Genomic DNA, 23469 nt, shown 5'->3' on the forward strand with positions numbered 1-23469 from the left:
CGTGATAAAACTGAAATGCCGTTGAAAGCTGTGTTAAACACACCTCACTCGCTGTTTGTATACCATAGGACGAGCAGATAGCATTTCTGGTGATTCTACTCCTGCTGATCATCGTCGGCAACACGACTGTCCTCGCCGCCATTGCCCTCTCACGTGAGCGGAGAAGATCCCGGATGAACTTCTTTATTATGCACCTAGCTCTTGCAGGTAATAATGCCAAGTGTAACTGTCATATTTCACGTTGAATTGCGATACTCGTAACGTTTAAGTTGTTTTGTAAAACGGGACTTTGTGTGTCGTGATCGTAATTCCGCACGTTACCATAGACGAACGACGGTCATAGCGCTAATCTCGCTTGGTGGAACGGGGCCCTGGAAACATTTTACTGGTCAAAATACTAGTCACAGTGATCACCAGGGCCGAGTTCAATTAAGTGATCTTAGTGCTGTCGCAACACCCATACATAAACATCGTGGGAACTAGATCCAGATCCTTATTTTCTCATTGGCATGAGTAATTGGGAACATGGGTTACAGCCTGTTTGGTTATACACAAATATTGTTTTAATTAAACAAAAAAAAACAAATATTTACACCGTTACCTACCGCTTGATGTTTATGTATGGAGAGCGGCCGTATAACTGCATTTAAAAACAACAACATTAATGTGGAAGAACCTTTAGAGTAATGAAGTTGTCATTGCAAAGTTTTGCCAAATGTCCAATGCATTTGCCATTGCACATGTTTAAGTGACAAAATGTTCTAGACGCAGTTATGTGCAACAACGTCCTATATAGATAATAACACGCCTTGTTTAATACATTGACTTTGCATTCACTGTGCATGTGTTACTCCAACGTGGTACATGACACTGGGTATGTGTTACTCCAATGTGGTACATGACACTGGGTATGTGTTACTCCAACACGGTACATGACACTGGGTATGTGTTACTCCAACGTGGTACATGACACCGGGTATGTGTTACTCCAATGTGGTACATGACACTGGGTATGTGTTACTCCAACGTGGTACATGACACTGGGTATGAGGTACTCCAATGTGGTACATGACACTGGGTATGTGTTACTCCAATGTGGTAAATGACACTGGGTATGTGTTACTCCAACACGGTACATGACACTGTGTATGTGTTACTCCAACACGGTACATGACACCGGGTATGTGTTACTCCAACACGGTACATGACACTGTGTATGTGTTACTCCAACACGGTGCATGACACTGTGTATGTGTTACTCCAACGTGGTACATGACACTTGGTATGTGTTACTCCAATGTGGTACATGACACTGGGTATGTGTTACTCCAATGTGGTACATGACACTGTGTATGTGTTACTCCAACGTGGTACATGACACTGGGTATGTGTTACTCCAATGTGGTACATGACACTGGGTATGTGTTACTCCAATGTGGTACATGACACTGGGTATGTGTTACTCCAATGTGGTACATGACACTGGGTATGTGTTACTCCAATGTGTTACATGACACTGTGTATGTGTTACTCCAATGTGGTACATGACACTGGGTATGTGTTACTCCAATGTGGAAAATGACACTGTGTATGTGTTACTCCAACGTGGTACATGACACTGTGTATGTGTTACTCCAGTGTGGTACATGACACTGTGTATGTGTTACTCAAATGTGGTACATGACACTGGGTATGTGTTACTCCAATGTGGTACATGACACTGGGGATGTGTTACTCCAATGTGGTACATGACACTGTGTATGTGTTACTCCAATGTGGAAAATGACACTGTGTATGTGTTACTCCAACGTGGTACATGACACTGGGTATGTGTTACTCCAATGTGGTACATGACACTGGGTATGTGTTACTCCAATGTGGTACATGACACTTTTTATGTGTTACTCCAATGTGGAAAATGACACTGTGTATGTGTTACTCCAACGTGGTACATGACACTGGGTATGTGTTACTCCAATGTGGTACATGACACTGGGTATGTGTTACTCCAATGTGGTACATGACACTGTGTATGTGTTACTCCAATGTGGTACATGACACTGGGTATGTGTTACTCCTATGTTGTACATGACACTGGGTATGTGTTACTCCAATGTGGTACATGACACTGGGTATGTGTTACTCCAACACGGTACATGACACTGGGTATGTGTTACTCCAACACGGTACATGATACTGTGTATGTGTTACTCCAACGTGGTACATGACACTGTGTATGTGTTACTCCAGTGTGGTACATGACACTGTGTATGTGTTACTCCAACGTGGTACATGACACTGGGTATGTGTTACTCCAATGTGGTACATGACACTGTGTATGTGTTACTCCAATGTGGTACATGACACTGTGTATGTGTTACTCCAATGTGGTACATGACACTGGGTATGTGTTACTCCAATGTGGTACATGACACTGGGTATGTGTTACTCCAACGTGGTACATGACACTGGGTATGTGTTACTCTAGTGTGGTACATGACACCGGGTATGTGTTACTCCATTGTGGTACATGACACTGTGTATGTGCTACTCCAACGTGGTACATGACACCGGGTATGTGTTACTCCAACACGGTACATGACACTGGGTATGTGTTACTCCAATGTGGTACATGACACTGTGTATGTGTTACTCCAATGTGGTACATGACACTGTGTATGTGTTACTCCAACGTGGTACATGACACTGGGTATGTGTTACTCCAATGTGGTACATGACACTGTATATGTGTTAGTCCAACGTGGTACATGACACTGGGTATGTGTTACTCCAATGTGGTACATGACACTGGGGATGTGTTACTCCAATGTGGTACATGACACTGGGTATGTGTTACTCCAATGTGGTACATGACACTGGGTATGTGTTACTCCAATGTGGTACATGACACTGTGTATGTGTTACTCCAGTGTGGTACATGACACTGTGTATGTGTTACTCCAACACGGTACATGACACTGGGTATGTGTTACTCCAGTGTGGTACATGACACTGTGTATGTGTTACTCCAATGTGGTACATGACACTGGGTATGTGTTACTCCAGTGTGGTACATGACACTGGGTATGTGTTACTCCAACACGGTACATGACACTGGGTATGTGTTACTCCAATGTGGTACATGACACTGTGTATGTGTTACTCCAATGTGGTACATGACACTGTGTATGTGTTACTTCAAGACTTTAGATCTCGGCTGCATTGTGTTTGTCCACCATAGAATGGCATCAATATTGTCCAGAGCCTATCCATGTGCGGTAGTTCGTGCTGACGCCTGAGCCCAATGTCTCCACACAAGAGATATGTTATAACACATGTGGGACATGCAGCATATGGGTTATGAATGTCATAATTATTGGTTCACCATCTCTCAGGCAAGGCTTCCCCACTTACACATGAAACTAAATTTCTGTGGAGTATGTACACCTAGTAGCGGTCCCTTCCTGTGACAGTGTACACATATTACATTTGCAGTGTACATAAGGCGTTCATTGTAACAAAACTCTTCAGTATAACATACCGTATCAAACTATTTTTTTCTACTTTCTATAAACGATAACTATAGTATGATGCTCACTGCTCTCTATGATATAAGATGACTGTTGATTGCAGACTTCCTGAATGGCCCCCTGAACGTGATGATAGACCTGATCTGTAAAGTGACAATATATTGGTATGCTGGGAACTTCATGTGCAAACTCATCCAGTACACCAGGGTAAGTAGTTCCATCATATGTAGATATCTGGTGTGTGCACATAGAAGCCTGTCACGGTGTATAACAGCTGCAGTTTACAGGATAGACGTAGTATGAGGGTGAGTGAGTGAGTAGGGTTTAACGCCGCTATTCCAGTTATATCGCGCCCTCTCAGCTTAATGTGGGAGGACAGCCGGAAGTGATACAGGTCTCAGACGTTAACCACTTCGGTGAAACCCACGAGCACGGGTATGGTTTCTAGCGTGCCCAAGGGACGCATCTCTGCACAGCGAATCGCGGCGCCTAAGACGACTGGTCCACCCGTACCCCCTGGAACGATGGAAGTATAAAAAGGTATGCCATGGTATAAACACACTCAAAATGAAAGCAATAGTCTTTCATTTGTAATTAAACCGCTGACCAAAAGCGTGAAATCAGAGCGTTTTTTTTAATTCCGTTTCATAGGAAATATAACTTGACCCGCGCCAGTAAAAACAAAACAGTCGCTTCGTGGTAGCGATCCAGAGAACCGCCAAGACATTTCATAACCGGAAATGGATGCTGTACCGAAACTGACATATGACTCATGATCTTCAAGACCACGAATATTACATGGAGATGGTGGTGTAATGACAACTGGCTTATTGGGATAACAGTCATAAGTATGAATGTCATAAAACTTATTTTGTCTCCTTTCAGGAAAACCAAACCACCTACGCTAAGTTGACACAAGGGATCAAGTCATAAGTTGGGGTTTTGACGTTTCCATTGCATTTTAATTTTGCACTGTAGTAATAATTAGGCATCCTGGTGTCACTGGCGCGAGATGATATCTCTGTCTACTACAGGGAGATGACCGCCTGTGACTTGATCCCTTGTGTCTTGTTGGAGCGAGATGATATCTCTGTCTTCTACAGGGAGGTGACCGCCTGTGACTTGATCACTGGTGTCTTGTTGGAGCGAGATGATATCTCTGTCTTCTACAGGGAGGTGATCGCCTGTGTCTTGATCCCTTGTGTCTTGTTGGAGCGAGGTGATATCTCTGTCTTCTACAGGGAGGTGACCGCCTGTGTCTTGATCCCTTGTGTCTTGTTGGAGCGAGGTGATATCTCTGTCTTCTACAGGGAGGTTATCGCCTGTGACTTGATCACTGGTGTCTTGTTTGAGCGACATGATATCTCTGTCTTCTACAGGGAGCTACATCTCGCCTGTGGCTTGATCCCTCTTGATCCCTCTTTGTCCATATCTCACGAGCAGATAAGACACACTTGTGCATGCTAGAGTTGAGGTTTGCACAGGCTAGAGCAAGAGTGACACTTGATATAGGTCCTACTACGTGCATGAGGTTAAGACACACCATTCCAAGCTCCTGAATTACACGTTCCGCCACATTCCGCCAGAAAAGAACGTATGTACTCATTGAGAATAGGGTTATTGGTCAATGCAACAAAACCAGGCTCTGGGTCCACACGAACAGTGACCCCACCATCACCAAGTGAGCATATTCCGCACAGGGTTCATTGTCAATTGACTGACATGGTGGATGTCATGGATGAGATGGCTAACAAAGACCAGCTGGCGATATCGACGCATGACGTCACCGGCATAGGAACAAACTATGATAGATGGGGGACTGGCTGAGGATTGTTGATATAACATAACTGCTTTGGAATGGATTGGAGTGACATGAAGTGAAGGCAAGAAGTTTTGGTCTTGGGAGCTCTATCAAAAAAGGCGAAAATGTATCTATTGAAAAGCCGTATATAAATAGAATTGAGAAGACCACCAAGCACATTTCTAGGTATAACGATAGGCTCATGAGTGTTCTGGAAGGGGTAATTATCTCTCACAACAAGAAAACCATCTTCAGCTATAGATAACACACGTTGGTATCGGAACATTAGTCATTTTGTATGTTGGACGAATAACTTGTGAAAGATGTGAATGAGTTCGCCGAAGGTCAGGACACTCACTACTGGTTTATGGCATACAGACTCCATCCTGGTGAATGGCATACAGACTCTATCCTGGTGAAAGGCATACAGACTCCATCCTGGTGAAGGCATACAGACTCAATCCTGGTGAAGGCATACAGACTCCATCCTGGTGAATGGCATACAGGCTCCATCCTTGTGATTGGCATACAGACTCTATCCTGGTGAAAGGCATACAGACACCATCCAGGTGAATGGCATACAGACTCCATCCTGGTGAAAGGCATACAGACTCTATCCTGGTGAAAGGCATACAGACTCCATCCTTGTGAATGGCATACAGACTCTATCCTGGTGAAAGGCATACAGACACCATCCTGGTGAATGGCATACAGGCTCCATCCTTGTGATTGGCATACAGACTCTATCCTGGTGAAAGGCATACAGACACCATCCAGGTGAATGGCATACAGACTCTATCCTGGTGAAAGGCATACAGACTCTATCCTGGTGAAAGGCATACAGACTCCATCCTTGTGAATGGCATACAGACTCTATCCTGGTGAAAGGCATACAGACACCATCCTGGTGAATGGCATACAGACTCCATCCTGGTGAATGGCATACAGACTCTATCCTGGTGAAAGGCATACAGACTCCATCCTGGTGAATGGCATACAGACTCCATCCTGGTGAAAGGCATACAGACTCCATCCTGGTGAATGGCATACAGACTCCATCCTTGTGAATGGCATACAGACTCAATCCTGGTGAATGGCATACAGACTCAATCCTTGTGAATGGCATACAGACTCCATCCTTGTGAATGGCATACAGACTCTATCCTGGTGAAAGGCATACAGACACCATCCAGGTGAATGGCATACAGACTCCATCCTGGTGAAAGGCATACAGACTCCATCCTGGTGAAAGGCATACAGACTCCATCCTGGTGAATGGCATACAGACACCATCCAGGTAAATGGCATACAGACTCCATCCTTGTGAATGGCATACAGACTCTATCCTGGTGAAAGGCATACAGACACAATCCAGGTGAATGGCATACAGACTCCATCATTCTTCACTGTGATGCCTCTGACATCAGAACCGTCTGTTTTTAGTATGAAACGACATATCTGACAGCTTTGATCTGAACAATCACTTGCGTTTCGACTGGCATAATGAGATGTGAAATTTGCGGCATGAGAGATATGACGACTGCACTTGGTACCTGCCACCAGTGGCAAGGCAAGTAGTTACCATTGACCTTGCAGGGTATTCACCTCGTGTCAGCTCCTCATACGCTTGAAGACAGGGTCGACTATCTGTGAGGATTTGAGCAGTTTGTCTTGACTGAGTAATGTGTGGGTCAAAGTGTTTGACGTCAGCCCAATTACCTAATGCATGCTGGCTGGTGTTTCTTTTAGTTTAGCTTTGAAAAATCCAGGAGGAAAGGCTTGTCTTGCCTCGGTGCAAATACTGTTGCAGCGAGTCCTTTAATGTGTCAGAAGCATCAGTTACTATCCATAAGCAATCACTGGGTCTTTGTGAAGTGATAGTCTTGCAATAGGAAAGTGCTGATTGCGCTTTGTGTAATGCCAATGTGTCAGTGTCATACGATTTTTATTCTGAGACGTCGACCCGCTGTTGCTTGGCCCAAGGCGTCCAGGAAGAGGGCATATCCATGTACGACGCCACTGAGGACCTGGAAATCTCGGATAATGGACCGAAGAGCTTGCACAGTTTGCAGAGAGTCCAACAGCCAAAATTGCTCGTGCTACTCCAGCACAATATGTCATAGACGACTGGGTTTGAAAAGATCAGATTTCACAATGTATTTTTTCCATTGTCCAAGATCTCGTCACATTATTTCTACATTTGGCTTGAGGGAAGGTAGTGGTTTCCTGCACTGGCCAACCTCACCAATTGGATGTTACCAGACGATTCACTCCTTTTGACTGATTTGCCAGAAACGAATAGTTTAGTTATTCCACAGTTACATTCACCTGCTCATTTTTTACACCGGCTTTTCAAACTGATCCCTGAAGCTCAAACAATTATTCTCGGTTGTAGTGAGGGACTCCCCCTCCTTTCGGATGGTAGTGTCGGGTCCATCTTAACTGCAGCCTCAATTTTACCACTGAAACAACAGTTGGGCAGAACACATGTGTGCGAAGATCTTTTCGATGGGTAATACCTGCATTTGAAGTCAAGAGCGTTATCTTTAAAAAACGCAGTGATACGCTAGAATAGGTCATCTCGGCCGGTTTGAGTGTTTTATTGACCAAGCCATAATGCTGCCTGATATGTTTCCAAATGTCAAAATGGCGTAGAACCTATAATGATAGAAATGTAGTAGATGTGTACATACATATAACTTACCTCGTATGGGAAAAAGTATCATTCTGACTTTGATTATGCTTATTCTCACAGAATACAACTGAAAACAACAGCTGTCTTTTATATCGTCAATGTAACCCATGAACGGTTATTGCAATTTGTTTATTACAACACATCTAAAGATTTATATCACAAATATCGAATTTACCGATGACGCCAATCCATTTGAATTAAACAATGAATGTCCCAAATGCAATGCGTTAGATGTCCACCGCAGTTACATCAACCCAATAGAGAACACTCTGTCATGGGCGCATGGTAGCTAATCAAATCCAGGACAACCCTGGGTATAAAAGCCAACACGCAAATCGAATCTCCCGTAATTCACTCAGATTTCCCACGGGACGTTTAAAGGTCATGATGAGGTCTGTTGAAACATAGCTTCACTATTCGCCAATGTATAGCCAGACGTTTTCTGTCATCGACATCGACACATTGTACATGTCCAGCGGCAGAGAGAACCAGTGTGCATGAACGTGTCAGTGTTGATCACTTCACGTTTATACAGAGGTTTACTTTCGTCAGCATTTGTGTTAGGCTCGTTTAGTCACGATTACATGTTGTGTGAACACTCAGTGATACTTTTCCATTCCTAAGTAAATTATCAATCCGAGCTGTAACCATGGTGTGTTGAGGTTTGATTATATTAGTTACTAGACTGCAAACATTTTAGTTTGTTTTAATTTCTATTTTATTATTGGGCACTGTCTGTCGACTAATCATATGCCATAAGGCATTCGTCGCTGATGACGTCACTGTGACGAATCGATTTCGGAGATGCAGTACGCAAGTACCGGTCTTCATTGGGCTTAGTTACCCAGGGCCTGCCTGTTCTTGGGCTGTCCGTTCAGTCTGTAACGTTGCATCAGGTCACTTACAGCAACGCAGGAGCATCCAATAGTCATATCAATATAGGAATGGGTGGCCTCCATCTGTATCATACCCAGGGCCCTCTCGCGTTGTTAGGGTGTCAGTCGTGGTATTTCTGTGGTGTGTTTGTTTTAATTAGAGTGAGTGTCTGACATGCCGTCCGTATTTATATGTACCCATATATCACGTGTAGACTAACCATAACCTCTAACCACCCACCACAAATCAAGAGAGGAATCATCGCCACGTGCTGTCAACATCTGTTCCACGCCACAACAGCTAAAAACTGAACTCAACCACCTCCGCCATGTATTCACTAACTTCAACAATTACCCTACCAGCCTAGTTGAACAAACAATCAACAGCATCCTCAGCCCTAGAGAGCGGCCTCCACGACAACAGACAGCCCCGTTTGTCATCAGTCTTCCCTACATAGGAACAGCCAGCCACCAGATCCGCAGACTGCTCAAACACCACGCCAACATTGATACAGTATTCCAGAGAGGAAGGACAATCCAGAACATCCTCAGCGCCAATGGCAAGCCCCCTACATCTAAGAAAGAAGACCCAACTGGAGCCGTATATCACATACAATGTGACTGTGGCGACTCCTATGTAGGAGAAACATCCAGGCCCCTACCCATTAGAATAAAAGAACACAAGACCTCATTACAAAAAAATGACTCAAAATCAGCCATCTCCGACCACCCAAACCCACCCCGATCACAACATCCAGTGGAACAACATAAAGATCCTGGCCAACAACCAATCAGACTACAAAATCAGGAAACTCCTAGAAGCCATCTACAAATGTACATCAAAAGGATCCAGCCAGCAATGAACAGAGACTAAGGCTATTACATCCCGCCTGCTTACCATCACCTAATTGCTAAATCCCTTTGTCCATCCAATTAATACAGTGGCTTCCATCATCTCCATCAGTCTGCTTGTTTACTCTGCTTGTATACTCTGTGTTCATTATTCATCCACTGGCTTCCAATTAGCTTAATCACCTCTCTGTGTCCATCAACTAGTCACTGAAACAACTTAGATGTCAATAAGTGTATATATACCTATGTTGTTTAGCCCTATCCATCACTTGCTTGATAAAGGTGTTAGGATCTACACCGAAACGTCGCACTAATTGTAATAAAGAAGTTGTTCATCCATAGAACTCGTCTTACTTCATCACTCCAACTTCTAAATGCCACTCAAAGATAGTATGTTACTGTTGATTCCTGGACTATGTATTGACGAATAAAGTCAGCTGTTTTATTTCCATATTCAATCCTGAGATTATACTTCCAAAGGCATTTCCAATTTTAGCAAAAGAATTTCGGAATTCAATGACCTAATTAATGATTAATTTATTACCAACATTTATATTTGAACACGTGTCTGTTGCACATTTACGATGTAATTTACTTTAACCATTATTTCGTGTTCAAATCCAGATTCTAATACATTTGATTTGGGTATATTTTGTTTTGCACGTTGGTGTATTAATGAACTTAGGGTGTACTTATACATGTACTTAAAGGGAACAAAGTTAAACCCGCGATAACCATTAACCATCTTGTTTGTCAACAGACAAACTCCAGGTTCTAAGAACAAATCTTCTGAAACCCATAACACTACGTTGCTGTTATCAGACTCCACATGTTTCAGGAGAAATAAAGTCCTTGACATGTATGACAAGAACATCCTTTTTTTTACTTTCATCTGGCCCATATCGTTTGAAGAAACCTGTTGTGATATGGTTGGTTGTGGAAATCCATTACTCCAGTATAATACAAATGGTGAATATGATGTACACAGAGGGAGATTATGATGCTAATTGAATAGAAAAGCTTGATAATTAGCAACTCTATTGATGTTAGACGGTAATTACCCCCGAAGATAGCGCATGGATGCACAGAGAGTGATGACAAAACCAGAAGCGATAATTAACCTTTGTCCTCTTTCCCAAGTCCCACTCAGCTTCAGATAAGGTGTCCGGTCGCCGCCCTTGTCATAATGACGTGACCTCGAAATGGTTGACCCCTGGGACAACCATGGACAGCCGATAAGGAGCAGTGTGTTGAGTCTCTGGTGTGCATATAGTTGTGTCAGGTTGTCAGATGTTTCTACTCCCCCTCCCCATCGGAAAGTACAAGACGTTTCAGACAAGAGCTTCATGCACATGAGGCTTAAACACATTTCTTTTCATTTATTTCCGTGTTTGCAGCTTTATAAAGTGAATCATCTATTAGAAACAAAATAAATGTGTCTTTACATACTAATTAATCATTTCATCTGGACCGTCGTAGGTTTTTGTCAGTGAAAAAAAGCCCCGTTAATTAACAACATCAGTTTCATTATGAACAACATACATACGCGTGTGGCGCTAACCGGTTTTCACACTTCCAAACAGTGACAGTGACACTGTTATTGTAAGTGAGGGTAGAGTGACACTGGTATTTTGAGTGAGTGACTGTAGAGTGACACTGGTAGTGTGAGTGAGTGACTGTAGAGTGACACTGGTAGTGTGAGTGAGTGACTGTAGAGTCACACTGGTGGTGCGAGTGACTGTAGAGTGACACTGGTGGTGTGAGTGACTGTAGAGTGACACTGGTGGTGTGAGTGACTGTAGAGGGATACTGGTGGTGTGAGTGAGTGACTGTAGAGTGACACTGGTGGTGTGAGTGACTATAGAGTGACACTGGTAGTGTGAGTGACCGTAGAGTGACACTGGTGGTGTGAGTGACTGTAGAGTGACACTGGTAGTGTGAGTGACCGTAGAGTGACACTGGTGGTGTGAATGACTGTAGAGTGACACTGGAGGTGTGAGTGACTGTAGAGTGACACTGGTGGTGTGAGTGACTATAGAGTGACACTGGTATTTTGAGTGAGTGACTGTAGAGTGACACTGGTAGTGTGAGTGAGTGACTGTAGAGTGACACTGGTAGTGTGAGTGTGTGACCGTAGAGTGACACTGGTGGTGTGAGTGACTGTAGAGTGATACTGGTAGTGTGAGTGAGTGACCGTTGAGTGACACCGGTAGTGTGAGTGACTATAGAGTGACACTGGTGGTGTGAGTGACTGTAGAGTGACACTGGTAGTGTGAGTGACTGTAGAGTGACACTGGTGGTGTGAGTGACCGTAGAGTGACACTGGTGGTGTGAGTGCCTGTAGAAGGACACTGGGGGTGTGCGTGACTGTAGAGTGACACTGGTAGTGTGAGTGCCTGTAGAAGGACACTGGGGGTGTGAGTGACTGTAGAGTGACACTGGTGGTGTGAGTGAGTGACCGTAGAGTGACACTGGGGGTGTGAGTGACTGTAGAGTGACGCTGGTAGTCTGAGTGCCTGTAGAAGGACACTGGGGGTGTGAGTAAATGTAGAGTGACACTGGTGGTGTGAGTGAGTGACCGTAGAGTGACACTGGTGGTGTGAGTGACTGTAGAGTGACACTGGTAGTGTGAGTGCCTGTAGAAGGACACTGGTGGTGTGAGTAAATGTAGAGTGACACTGGTGGTGTGAGTGAGTGACTGTAGAGGGACGCTGGTAGTGTGAGTCACTGTAGAGTGACCCAAGTGTATGGTGCTGACAACCCTAGAAATATAATCAGGGCGAAACCACGATCATAGGTTTCAGGTGTTCCCAAGGGACGCAACTCTGTCCAGCGAATTTTTGTGCCTTAGGCCACTGCGCCATCCGCTCCGCCTATGTGTCTGTAAATATAAAAGTACACATTTCACGTTGTTGATGAACGCTTAAAATGATTCAGGTGTAGCGTTGACGAGAAGGAATGTAGTATGTTCTTAGATACTTGCCTCCCAGCATAATCAGGGAGCGGAGAATGAGCATTTAGTGCACACTGATCTATTGACCGGGAATAATGTCAGCGCTTTGAGCATACGCCGTGTGTATGGAGTCTAGAGCAAAATACGTACACACATTAGTATTGTTATTGTATTATGTGGAAGTTTATTAGCTCCACTACGTCAATAATATTTTCATCAACGTAGATGAAACTTACATAACGTAGATAATATTGGTTTAGACTGTGGCACTTATACGCTTCAATAGTTATAATAGATGTACATGTATGTCGTGCCAGGCTTAGTTATTTGTATTGTCTCGACAATTGTCAGTCTTAGCTATTTATATTGTCTCGACAATTGTCAGTCTTAGCTATTTGTATTGTCTCGACAATTGTCAGTCTTAGCTATTTATATTGTCTCGACAACTGTCAGTCTTAGTTATTTGTATTGTCTCGACAATTGTCAGTCTTAGTTATTTGTATTGTCTCGACAATTGTCAGTCTTAGCTATTTATATTGTCTCGACAACTGTCAGGCTTAGTTATTTGTATTGTCTCGACAATTGTCAGTCTTAGTTATTTGTATTGTCTCGACATACATGTTTCTTGACTTTTTACCAATTTACCACAAACGTTTACTTGCAAGAATATATGTCTGTTTTACATCTGAAAAATATGTTGTTTCCTCAAAGTGTTTACCTGGCTTTGGGACAGTACTTTTAATCAAGTGCGTGTAAATCCCACCGACAACCCTTCATCAATTACAATTTCATCCCATGGGTAACTTCAAATAAGGATATTTCAATTTGAGCCTAATGTCATAATGGCTGCTAGTTGCTGTGCCCACATCTTAAGACGCTTGACTCGATCGAGTGGCGTCATGGTCTGAGGGGTTTATTGTCAGTGCTTAGTTCATTACGAATATGTCCTCTTCAGACGGCTCCATACTCAACACTGATCATAGCGCGCCGGCTTCCAAATGGACGCCTGGGCCTGTCAGTTGTTTGGGGTCTCTTTCATGCTTCATTTAAAAACATAATTCCGATGAAGTCGAAGTTTTTAATTTAGATGTCAACTGCATTTTTGTTGCAACATTATCACTTCGTTCTTTCCGCGTAATAATTTTCTGAAGTTCGATTTCATCACGCTAGGAGAAACAGTGAAAAGTCACACTAGCCTCATCCATGTCATTATCATATAGATGCACACCTTTCCGAGAGTGGTGTAAGCGTTGAAGGCCATATATTTGTTTCCAACTATGATCTAATCACAGGAAGTCAATTATTAAAGAGCACGTTTCTATTCCGTGTCGCAATAACCAGGCGAACATTATACCGAAGCGGCGTGCATCGTGAAGTAACGTGAAGCAAGTAGCAATGGGGAAATTGGATGCATAATTAACTATCCTACTAGATAGCAATACAGTCGGTTGTGAGACATCACTTTGGCACTCTGGTTGTGTCTCCCACGCCGTTCGTGGTTCCTTTTTTGTGACACTGTAAAACTGAAGCTTCTGACACGGTGTAATTGATGGGACATGTTTACCACTTCAGCCACCAGAACCATCAAAGTTTGTCAGGCACTTAGCGAATTAGACTTTAGTCTTCAGTCATTAAAGAGTAAGAAGGAACTAAGAAGTGCATTCACTTTTCGGAAAACTTAATCTGAAAAGAGGATGTTTACTGTTTCACGAAATGTCCTGTGTGCAGTGTATCAGCCAAACCATAATGTCCACATGTACTTCACAACATCGATTATAACACGTGACCTGTATATGCTCTATGCAATTTGATGGTCCTATTAACATTATATAAATAGGTGTTAAATGTGCAATCATTATAACAGTGATATACGTCGATAGCCCTACAACAAAACCTATATGATAGGAGGGTAAATTATCAGATACAAACTGTCCAACATATGGCGGTACAAACAGTAGGCATGTGTGCGGGAAAGTAATCGTTGGTGAAATCATACAATGCCTCATAAAATGCACGTAGAAGGCTGCAGGAGTTGTCAGAAACATCCGAATCCAGTTCCGTTTAGTTTTCGTTTAGTCTTCGTTTAAGAGAGTGCCTGTGTTTATTTATGTGTCTGGGAACAAAAGCTTTAAAAGGTGTTTTTGAACTCACTGATATCTGAAACCCATTTCTTACAGCTGCTGCGTAGTATGTTTCAATGACCGTACAACTTATAGCAGTCACGTTGAAGTAAAACATTTGTATTATATATAGAGAGAGAGTGTGTGTGAGTGTGTGTGTGTGTGTGTGTGTGAGTGTGTGTGTGTGTGTGTGTGTGTGTGTGTGTGTGTGTGTGTGTGTGTGTGCAACTAGTTCAGATTCAGGTTATGCATATATAGGAAATCGACTTCCCCACCCTGTCGTTGTAACTCTTACCCTTGGCAATTTGTTGGGGGAAAATAGATTGGTATAATTTTAATTGTTGTATTACGATTTTCCTTCCTGATAATAGTGTTTTTTTTCTTCCGAGAAATGTAAACACTTAAGCTATTTTGACGAACCGCATTGTTTTGTTTCTTACTTTAAAGTAGAAATTCGACGAAGTTACTACATACCGCGGTGTAATCTGTGTATTTGACTGCATCTTCTGTTTCAGTCGGTGGTAATGTTTGCTTCTACCTACATGCTGGTGTCTCTCAGTATCGACAGACTGGACGCGGTCGCTCGCCCTATGCTCTTCAGTGGCAGCTGTATGTATATCTAGCTACCTTGTCGATTTGTGCGTGGGTGTGCGTGTCTGTGCGCGTGTGTGAGTGTGCATCTAGCATCTGTATCTAGGAAATCGACATGCCCCCATGGTTCCCAAACAAAATTAGTGATAACATTTAGAAGTTTCCACGTGCGAGAGACTGAAGGGCGTGTAGGAGGGCGTGTAGCAATGATGGTCACAAGGATGGTGAGTATATAGTGCCTTGCCCATCAAGTAATCAAGACAAACTCTCAGCTTGGATAAGGGGAACCGTGTGTCATCCCAAGGGCATCAACCGTGGCTCATATTATCGAGTGTTTAACGCTGCAATTGGTATTCCAGCTATATGACGCCCGGTAAATTAGCAAGTCTGTACCAGACAATCCAGTGCTAACAAGCAGGCACAGCAACCCATGGGGCACGATGACAATCAATCAGCTCGCATCACATTCCTAGCCTAAGAGGCGGCTAAATGGATCAGGTAGTCAGGCTTGGCGACTTGGCTGATCGTGTGTCCTCGTACCCCGACAAAGTGGGAAGTTCCTCATAGCATTAAACACTTGAATGTCAGGCCACGTCCTGTAGCTGGAGTGAGTGACTGAGTATGGTTTTACGCCGCTTTTAGTGATATTCCCGTAATATCACGGCGGGGGACACCAGAAATGGGCTTCACACATTGTACCCATGTCGGGAATCGAACCCGGGTCTTTGGCGTGACGAGCGAACGCTTTAACCACTGGGGTACCCGACCGCCCCCTGTAGCTGTAATAATGATGAGCGTTGAACAACAAACAAATTGTATGTTAGCCCTACATGTGGACTGTTCTTTTGAAGGGAAGCGAGCGCGGCTGTTGATAGGTGGGGCGTGGCTACTGTCTCTCCTCTTCTCCATCCCAATGTTGGTGCTGTTCCACGAGGCGCACGTTCACGGAGGTCCCCAATGTTACATCACCATGCCGCATGACTGGCACTGGCAGGTACACCTACACACACCTAACTTGTTCAGCTGCTCCAATAGACCTCACCAAGTTGCATTTAGAAGCTGGTATGATGAACTAGGGAGTTAGTTTGAGGGATGTATAACACATTAATAGCCACCTTGACGCCTGATAGATAACGTTAATATGAAACCGTTAAGGGCATGTCCGGTTGCGAATAGGTTATTTCCTCATCGAAACAAAAGAGGATGCAAGTATGATAAAACATTTAAACTTTGTAATTGACAACATGTTGTTTACAACCTTTTTATGATCGATATTCATCGCCATGTCCGTCAACCACCACCGTTAGGATTTGGCAGAATGGGATTTGAAAGTCCATTACAAAACGCTAAAGGGCTCGGTTCAAAATTTAAATAAGAGGTATCTACTCTACAGTGGGACTATATCAAATTTTAAAACACAGTAAGTTTATGTCCTAAACGTTGCATTCATTTTAATAAGGACGTTGTATATCCATACAACTATCTCCCTTGTACTCCAATAAAGTACAAACTTATCGCAGTTTGATGTGATGAGTGGGTACCACTGTACCAACTTGAGAACTTGTGCAATATATGGGGTCTATGTACCAAATGTAGGAGTTGTGTCTTCGTTGGGTGTATTGAGTTAGTGGTATATCTATTTGTGAACACGTAGCGATATGTGCCTCATACAATATTAGTTATACTGACAATATCTCTCAAGTTGTAATGATCGAGTTCTTCTTTAATCGTTTCCGCTTTAATCTGTTAAGGGCATCATTTGTTTATAATTCATGTTTTACGTATTCCAACTTCATTGCCCATCAAAAAGAGTTTTGATTCCGGAACAGAAACAAATGCAGATGATAAAAGAATAAGCTATGTACTGCCGATGAGAATCGTTCGGTGGACATAGATATTCCCGGGGCAGTTGGGTATTTATGTTAAATTTAATGCTATACAAAACATAACATTCTAACTTTACCATGGAGAGGGAGTCCTAAGTTGGATAACTTGTTCCCAATCCATTTCAATCTGAATAAAATATGTTTAAATCAAAATCAACTTTAGGCGTTTTTACTTGATTGGCTATTCATGCTTAACCCTAATGTGATGTGACAAAACAATGACAATGAATAGGTTCTGTTTAACCTGTCCCCCACAACATCCACATGGACCTGGGTTTCATTCTAGCTTTACTTAACCCTGATTGCCATCAGTCTGTTTGTCATCCCCGCCATCATCATCTGCATCTGCTACCTCGTCATCATCTTCACCATCTGGCGGAGCAGCATCCTGCTCAAGCCTCAAGACACGCCCGAGCAGAAGAGGGCGAGGAGGAAGTCCAAAGATGAAGGTAACAACCTGACAATAACATCTCCCCTTCCTAGTCACAATATAGTTGCCATGACAGTGCATGTTGGTAGTAAACATCTCTCATTGATGCTTGTTCAGTAGAACCAGCCTTTGTTAGATTGTTTAGAGGATATCCGAAAATGAAAATAAATCATGGCATATTTGATTGCGTTTTTATATCACATAATATCTTTTCGTTATTCTACACGTTTCATAGTTTAATAGTTTTCACTTTATCAGCCTAGCGTTTACATATTACCAGTTTATAATCAGTATGCACTTTACTTTATAAAGATTTATTGCTTGCTTTTAATTATCAGTTTACTGTTTACACATTGCCAGTGTCCACTGTACACGCCCTTGTCATCAGAAGTCAATATGCCTGTTATTGATATGTAGTCCATTTGTTACTTTTTATCAAGTTTATGTTTGTCACAATGAACAGGGGCGGTCGGGTAGCCTAGTGGTTAAAGTGTTCGCTCGTCACGTCGACGACCCGGGTTCGATTTCTGACATGAGTACAATGTGTGAAGCCCATTTCCGGTGTCCCCCGCCGTGATATTGCTGGAATATTGCTAAAGGCGGCTTAAAACCATACTCACTCACTCACTCACTCACTTACAATGAACAATATTATTACTTGTTTATTTAAGAATTGACTTCACTTTGTGTGAGGTCATTGGAGTATAAGCCTCAAAAGAGTGAGGGCCAAACTGTCATTCTATGAACGTCGATTCTTATCATGTTTATATCCCTATTTTGTTCCCCGAATGATATAGATCTATACACAATTTTTATTTTGGCCCATCATTGAAAACGATTGTAAAGATGTTTAAATAAGATACTAAGGTTAATTCATATATTGCTGTAGACTGTCTCTCTCAGCCTAGACCATAGTTTGGCTGTGCATTGCCTCCGTTTGTTCACATGGATGGATCTCAGCGAGGATATTCGTGAACTAAACTGTCTCACTTATCTCAATGTATGCTAAAAAGCGCAATATTAACTGGTATAAATAATCAGAAACAACGCTTGTGCATGTGTTTGTGCCAGGGATTTCCTAGGAATGTGGAAGTAGTCCGTCAGTATTTACGTCATTTCAAGAATACAGTCTTGTGAAATATGTATGAACTTAAAAATGTGTTATTCATACGCTTATGAACGTCAATGGAAAAGCCGAATTTCGGTGTAAACTTCTTATTGAAAGAATGCTAGTTCATGCACAAATGTACCACAATAGTCCTGCGTGGAGTTAACACGTACATGACACGTTATTACAGAGATACGAGGGCTGGTCAAACCGTTCTAAGACTGACTTTCAACTATCGACCATAACAAAGTGAACTAGTCAATGTGATACATTGTTTGAGTAGTTCATTGCACTTACATGTGGTCTGTTGAGGCCGTTTGTATATTAGTGACAGTCGGTTGAACTTGATAGGGGTCCTGAACTGAAAGAACACCTTCGTGGAAAGCGCTAAGACGACAACGATGACATCAAAACTGCCATAAATGGCATGTTCAGGGTGGCATCAGAAAACTTCTTCTTGACTGGAATTGAAAAGCTTCACTATCGTTATGAGAAGTGTATTGAAAAGCAGGGAGATTATGTTGAAAAACATTTTTAGAAACACTTTCACAATTGTTGGTTTTGTTTGTTGGGCTTAGAATATTTTGACCAGCAGGTGCTCGCCATGGAGCTTGAGGATTCGATATGTATTTACCCCTTAACCTAACACTGGTAGTGGCGAGGATGAGGAACATGGGCCCCGTCTCAACCTACTTACGTTTCCTTCTGGAAGATAGTTGGTTATTTCTCAATTTATCAAGGTAGCATAATTTTTTTTTAAATAAAAGCTTATCCAGATATAATGGTCACTTGTACGTTTACCTTGACACTGTAAATGCGTGTATACTATGCTTGAAAGTTTACTTAAGACATTGTACATGCGCGTATGCTATGTTGGACAGTTTACCTGGGACATTGTACATGCGCGTATGCTATGTTGGACAGTTTACTTAAGACATTGTACATGCATGTGTGCTATGTTGGACAGTTTACTTAAGACATTGTACATGCATGTGTGCTATGTTGGACAGTTTACTTAAGACATTGTACATGTATGTGTGCTATGTTGGACATTTTACTTAAGACATTGTACATGCATGTGTGCTATGTTGGACAGTTTACTTAAGACATTGTACATGCATGTGTACTATGTTGGGCAGTTTACTTAAGACATTGTACATGCATGTGTGCTATGTTATACACTATACTTAAGACATTGTACATGCATGTGTGCTATGTTGGACATTTTACTTAAGACATTGTACATGCATGTGTGCTTCGTTTGACATTTTACTTAAGACATTGTACATGCATGTGTGCTATGTTGGACACTTTATTTAAGACATTGTACATGCATGTGTGCTATGTTGGACAGTTTACTTAAGACATTGTACATGTATGTGTGCTATGTTGGACAGTTTACTTAAGACATTGTACATGCATGTGTGCTATGTTGGACAGTTTACTTAAGACATTGTACATGCATGTGTACTATGTTGGACAGTTTACCTGGGACATTGTACATGCGCGTATGCTATTTTGGACAGTTTACTTAAGACATTGTACATGCATGTGTGCTATGTTGGACAGTTTACCTGGGACATTGTACATGCGCGTATGCTATGTTGGACATTTTACATAAGACATTGTACATGCGTGTTTGCTATGTTGGACAGTTTACTTAAGACATTGTACATGCATGTGTGCTATGTTGGACAGTTCACTTAAGACATTGTACATGCATGTGTGCTATGTTGGACAGTTTACTTAAGACATTGTACATGCGCGTATGCTATGTTTGACAGTTTACTTAAGACATTGTACATGCATGTGTGCTATGTTGGACATTTTACTTAAGACATTGTACATGCATGTGTGCTATGTTGGACAGTTTACTTAAGACATTGTACATGTATCATGTATGTGCGCTATATTGGGGAGTTTACTTAAGACATTGTACATGCATGTGTGCTATGTTGGACAGTTTACCTGGGACATTGTACATGCATGTGTACTGTGTTGGACAGTTTACCTGGGACATTGTACATGCATCTGTGCTATGTTGGACAGTTTACTTAAGACATTGTACATGCATGTGTGCTATGTTGGAGAGTTTACTTAAGACATTGTACATGCATGTTTGCTATGTTGGACAGTTTACTTAAGACATTGTACATGTATGTGTGCTATGTTGGACAGTTTACTAAAGACGCTGTACATGCATGTGTGCTATGTTGGACAGTTTACTTAAGACATTACACATGCATGTGTGCTATGTTTGACAGTTTACTTAAGACATTGTACATGCATGTGTGCTATGTTGTACACTATACTTAAGACATTGTACATGCACGTGTGCTATGTTGGACAGTGTACTTAAGACATTGTACATGCATGTGTGCTATGTTGGACAGTTTACCTGGGACATTGTACATGCATGTGTACTATGTTGGACAGTTTATCTGGGACATTGTACATGCATATGTGCTATGTTGGACAGTTTACTTAAGACATTGTACATGCATGTGTGCTATGTTGGACAGTTTACTTAAGACATTGTACATGCATGTTTGCTATGTTGGACAGTTTACTTAAGACATTGTACATGCATGTGTGCTATGTTGGACAGTTTACTTAAGACATTGTACATGCATGTGTGCTATGTTGGACACTTTACTTAAGACATTGTACATGCATGTGCGCTATGTTGGACAGTTTACTTAAGACATTGTACATGCATGTGTGCTATGTTGGACAGTTTACTTAAGACATTGTACATGCATGTGTACTGTGTTGGACAGTTTACCTGGGACATTGTACATGCGTGTTTGCTATGTTGGACAGTTTACTTAAGACATTGTACATGCATGTGCGCTATGTTGGACAGTTTACTTAAGACATTGTACATGCATGTGTGCTATGTTGGACAGTTTACCTGGGACATTGTACATGCATGTGTACTGTGTTGGACAGTTTACCTGGGACATTGTACATGCGTGTTTGCTATGTTGGACAGTTTACTTAAGACATTATACATGCATGTTTGCTATGTTGGACAGTTTACTTAAGACATTGTACATGTATGTGTGCTATGTTGGACAGTTTACTTAAGACACTGTACATGTATGTGTGCTATGTTGGACATTTTACTTAAGACATTGTACATGCATGTGTGCTATGTTGGACAGTTTACTTAAGACATTGTACATGCATGTGTACTATGTTGGGCAGTTTACTTAAGACATTGTACATGCATGTGTGCTATGTTATACACTATACTTAAGACATTGTACATGCATGTGTGCTATGTTGGACATTTTACTTAAGACATTGTACATGCATGTGTGCTTCGTTTGACATTTTACTTAAGACATTGTACATGCATGTGTGCTATGTTATACACTATACTTAAGACATTGTACATGCATGTGTGCTATGTTGGACATTTTACTTAAGACATTGTACATGCATGTGTGCTTCGTTTGACATTTTACTTAAGACATTGTACATGCATGTGTGCTATGTTGGACAGTTTACTTAAGACATTGTACATGCATGTGTGCTATGTTGGACAGTTTACCTGGGACATTGTACATGCATGTGTACTATGTTGGACAGTTTATCTGGGACATTGTACATGCATATGTGCTATGTTGGACAGTTTACTTAAGACATTGTACATGCATGTGTGCTATGTTGGAGAGTTTACTTAAGACATTGTACATGCATGTTTGCTATGTTGGACAGTTTACTTAAGACATTGTACATGTATGTGTGCTATGTTGGACAGTTTACTTAAGACACTGTACATGCATGTGTGCTATGTTGGACAGTTTACTTAAGACATTGTACATGCATGTGTGCTATGTTTGACAGTTTACTTAAGACATTGTACATGCATGTGTGCTATGTTGTACACTATACTTAAGACATTGTACATGCACGTGTGCTATGTTGGACAGTTTACTTAAGACATTGTACATGCATGTGTGCTATGTTGGACACTTTACTTAAGACATTGTACATGCATGTGTGCTATGTTGGACAGTTTACTTAAGACATTGTACATGCATGTGTGCTATGTTGGACAGCTTACTTGGGACACTGTACATGTGTGCTATGTTGGAAGAGTGTTAATTTGTACATGTGTATTTGTATTTGTCTTCTCTTTCAGAACTTTTAACCGGAAGCATGACTACTTCTCGGAGCGACAGTTGTACCAGTTCACGAGGAATCATTCCTCAAGCAAAAGTTCGAACTATTAAAATGACTTTCATAATAGTTTTAGGTGAGTTATACTTATGCAACAAGCTCAATGCGCCATTACACCATTAATTCCTTTGCGAGCGATAGTTCGTATTTCTGTCGTGGGTTTCCCTTTTCATAGATATTCTATTTATTCCAGTTGTGACTTGAAACTACTACTTCCTAATGATCACAACTGTGACACGAACATTTTGAGGTCACAAATGGCTCATTGAACTCATTAAAAGTCGTTATTTCAATACGTGCAGCTTAGATATTCTTCCCTCTATCCATACGCATGCTTAACATCGTCTTAAGTATTTTATATGTAGTTTAAAGTGACATCACTTTATTGTTTCAACGTTCCATTATGTGTTGTTTGTCAATCAAGTATATTTTGAATT

At 41.8% G+C, this 23469-nt stretch overlaps 1 protein-coding gene across 1 annotated transcript in view; it reads left to right on the top strand.

Moving 5' to 3' along the window:
• The window catches only part of LOC139463353 (cardioacceleratory peptide receptor-like), a 40040-nt gene that overhangs the window by 9754 nt on the left and 6817 nt on the right, over positions 1-23469 (top strand). The window contains exons 3-8 of the mRNA XM_071244606.1: positions 69-207; positions 3634-3737; positions 15342-15435; positions 16269-16411; positions 17590-17752; positions 22995-23108. Of these exons, the coding sequence (XP_071100707.1) occupies positions 69-207; positions 3634-3737; positions 15342-15435; positions 16269-16411; positions 17590-17752; positions 22995-23108 (757 nt within the window). The remainder of the gene's footprint in view (positions 1-68; positions 208-3633; positions 3738-15341; positions 15436-16268; positions 16412-17589; positions 17753-22994; positions 23109-23469) is intronic.

This window comes from Haliotis cracherodii, unplaced genomic scaffold (genome assembly GCF_022045235.1).
Source record: "Haliotis cracherodii isolate W230 unplaced genomic scaffold, xgHalCrac1.p SCAF_16, whole genome shotgun sequence".
NCBI classification, from domain to species: Eukaryota; Metazoa; Mollusca; class Gastropoda; order Lepetellida; family Haliotidae; genus Haliotis; species Haliotis cracherodii.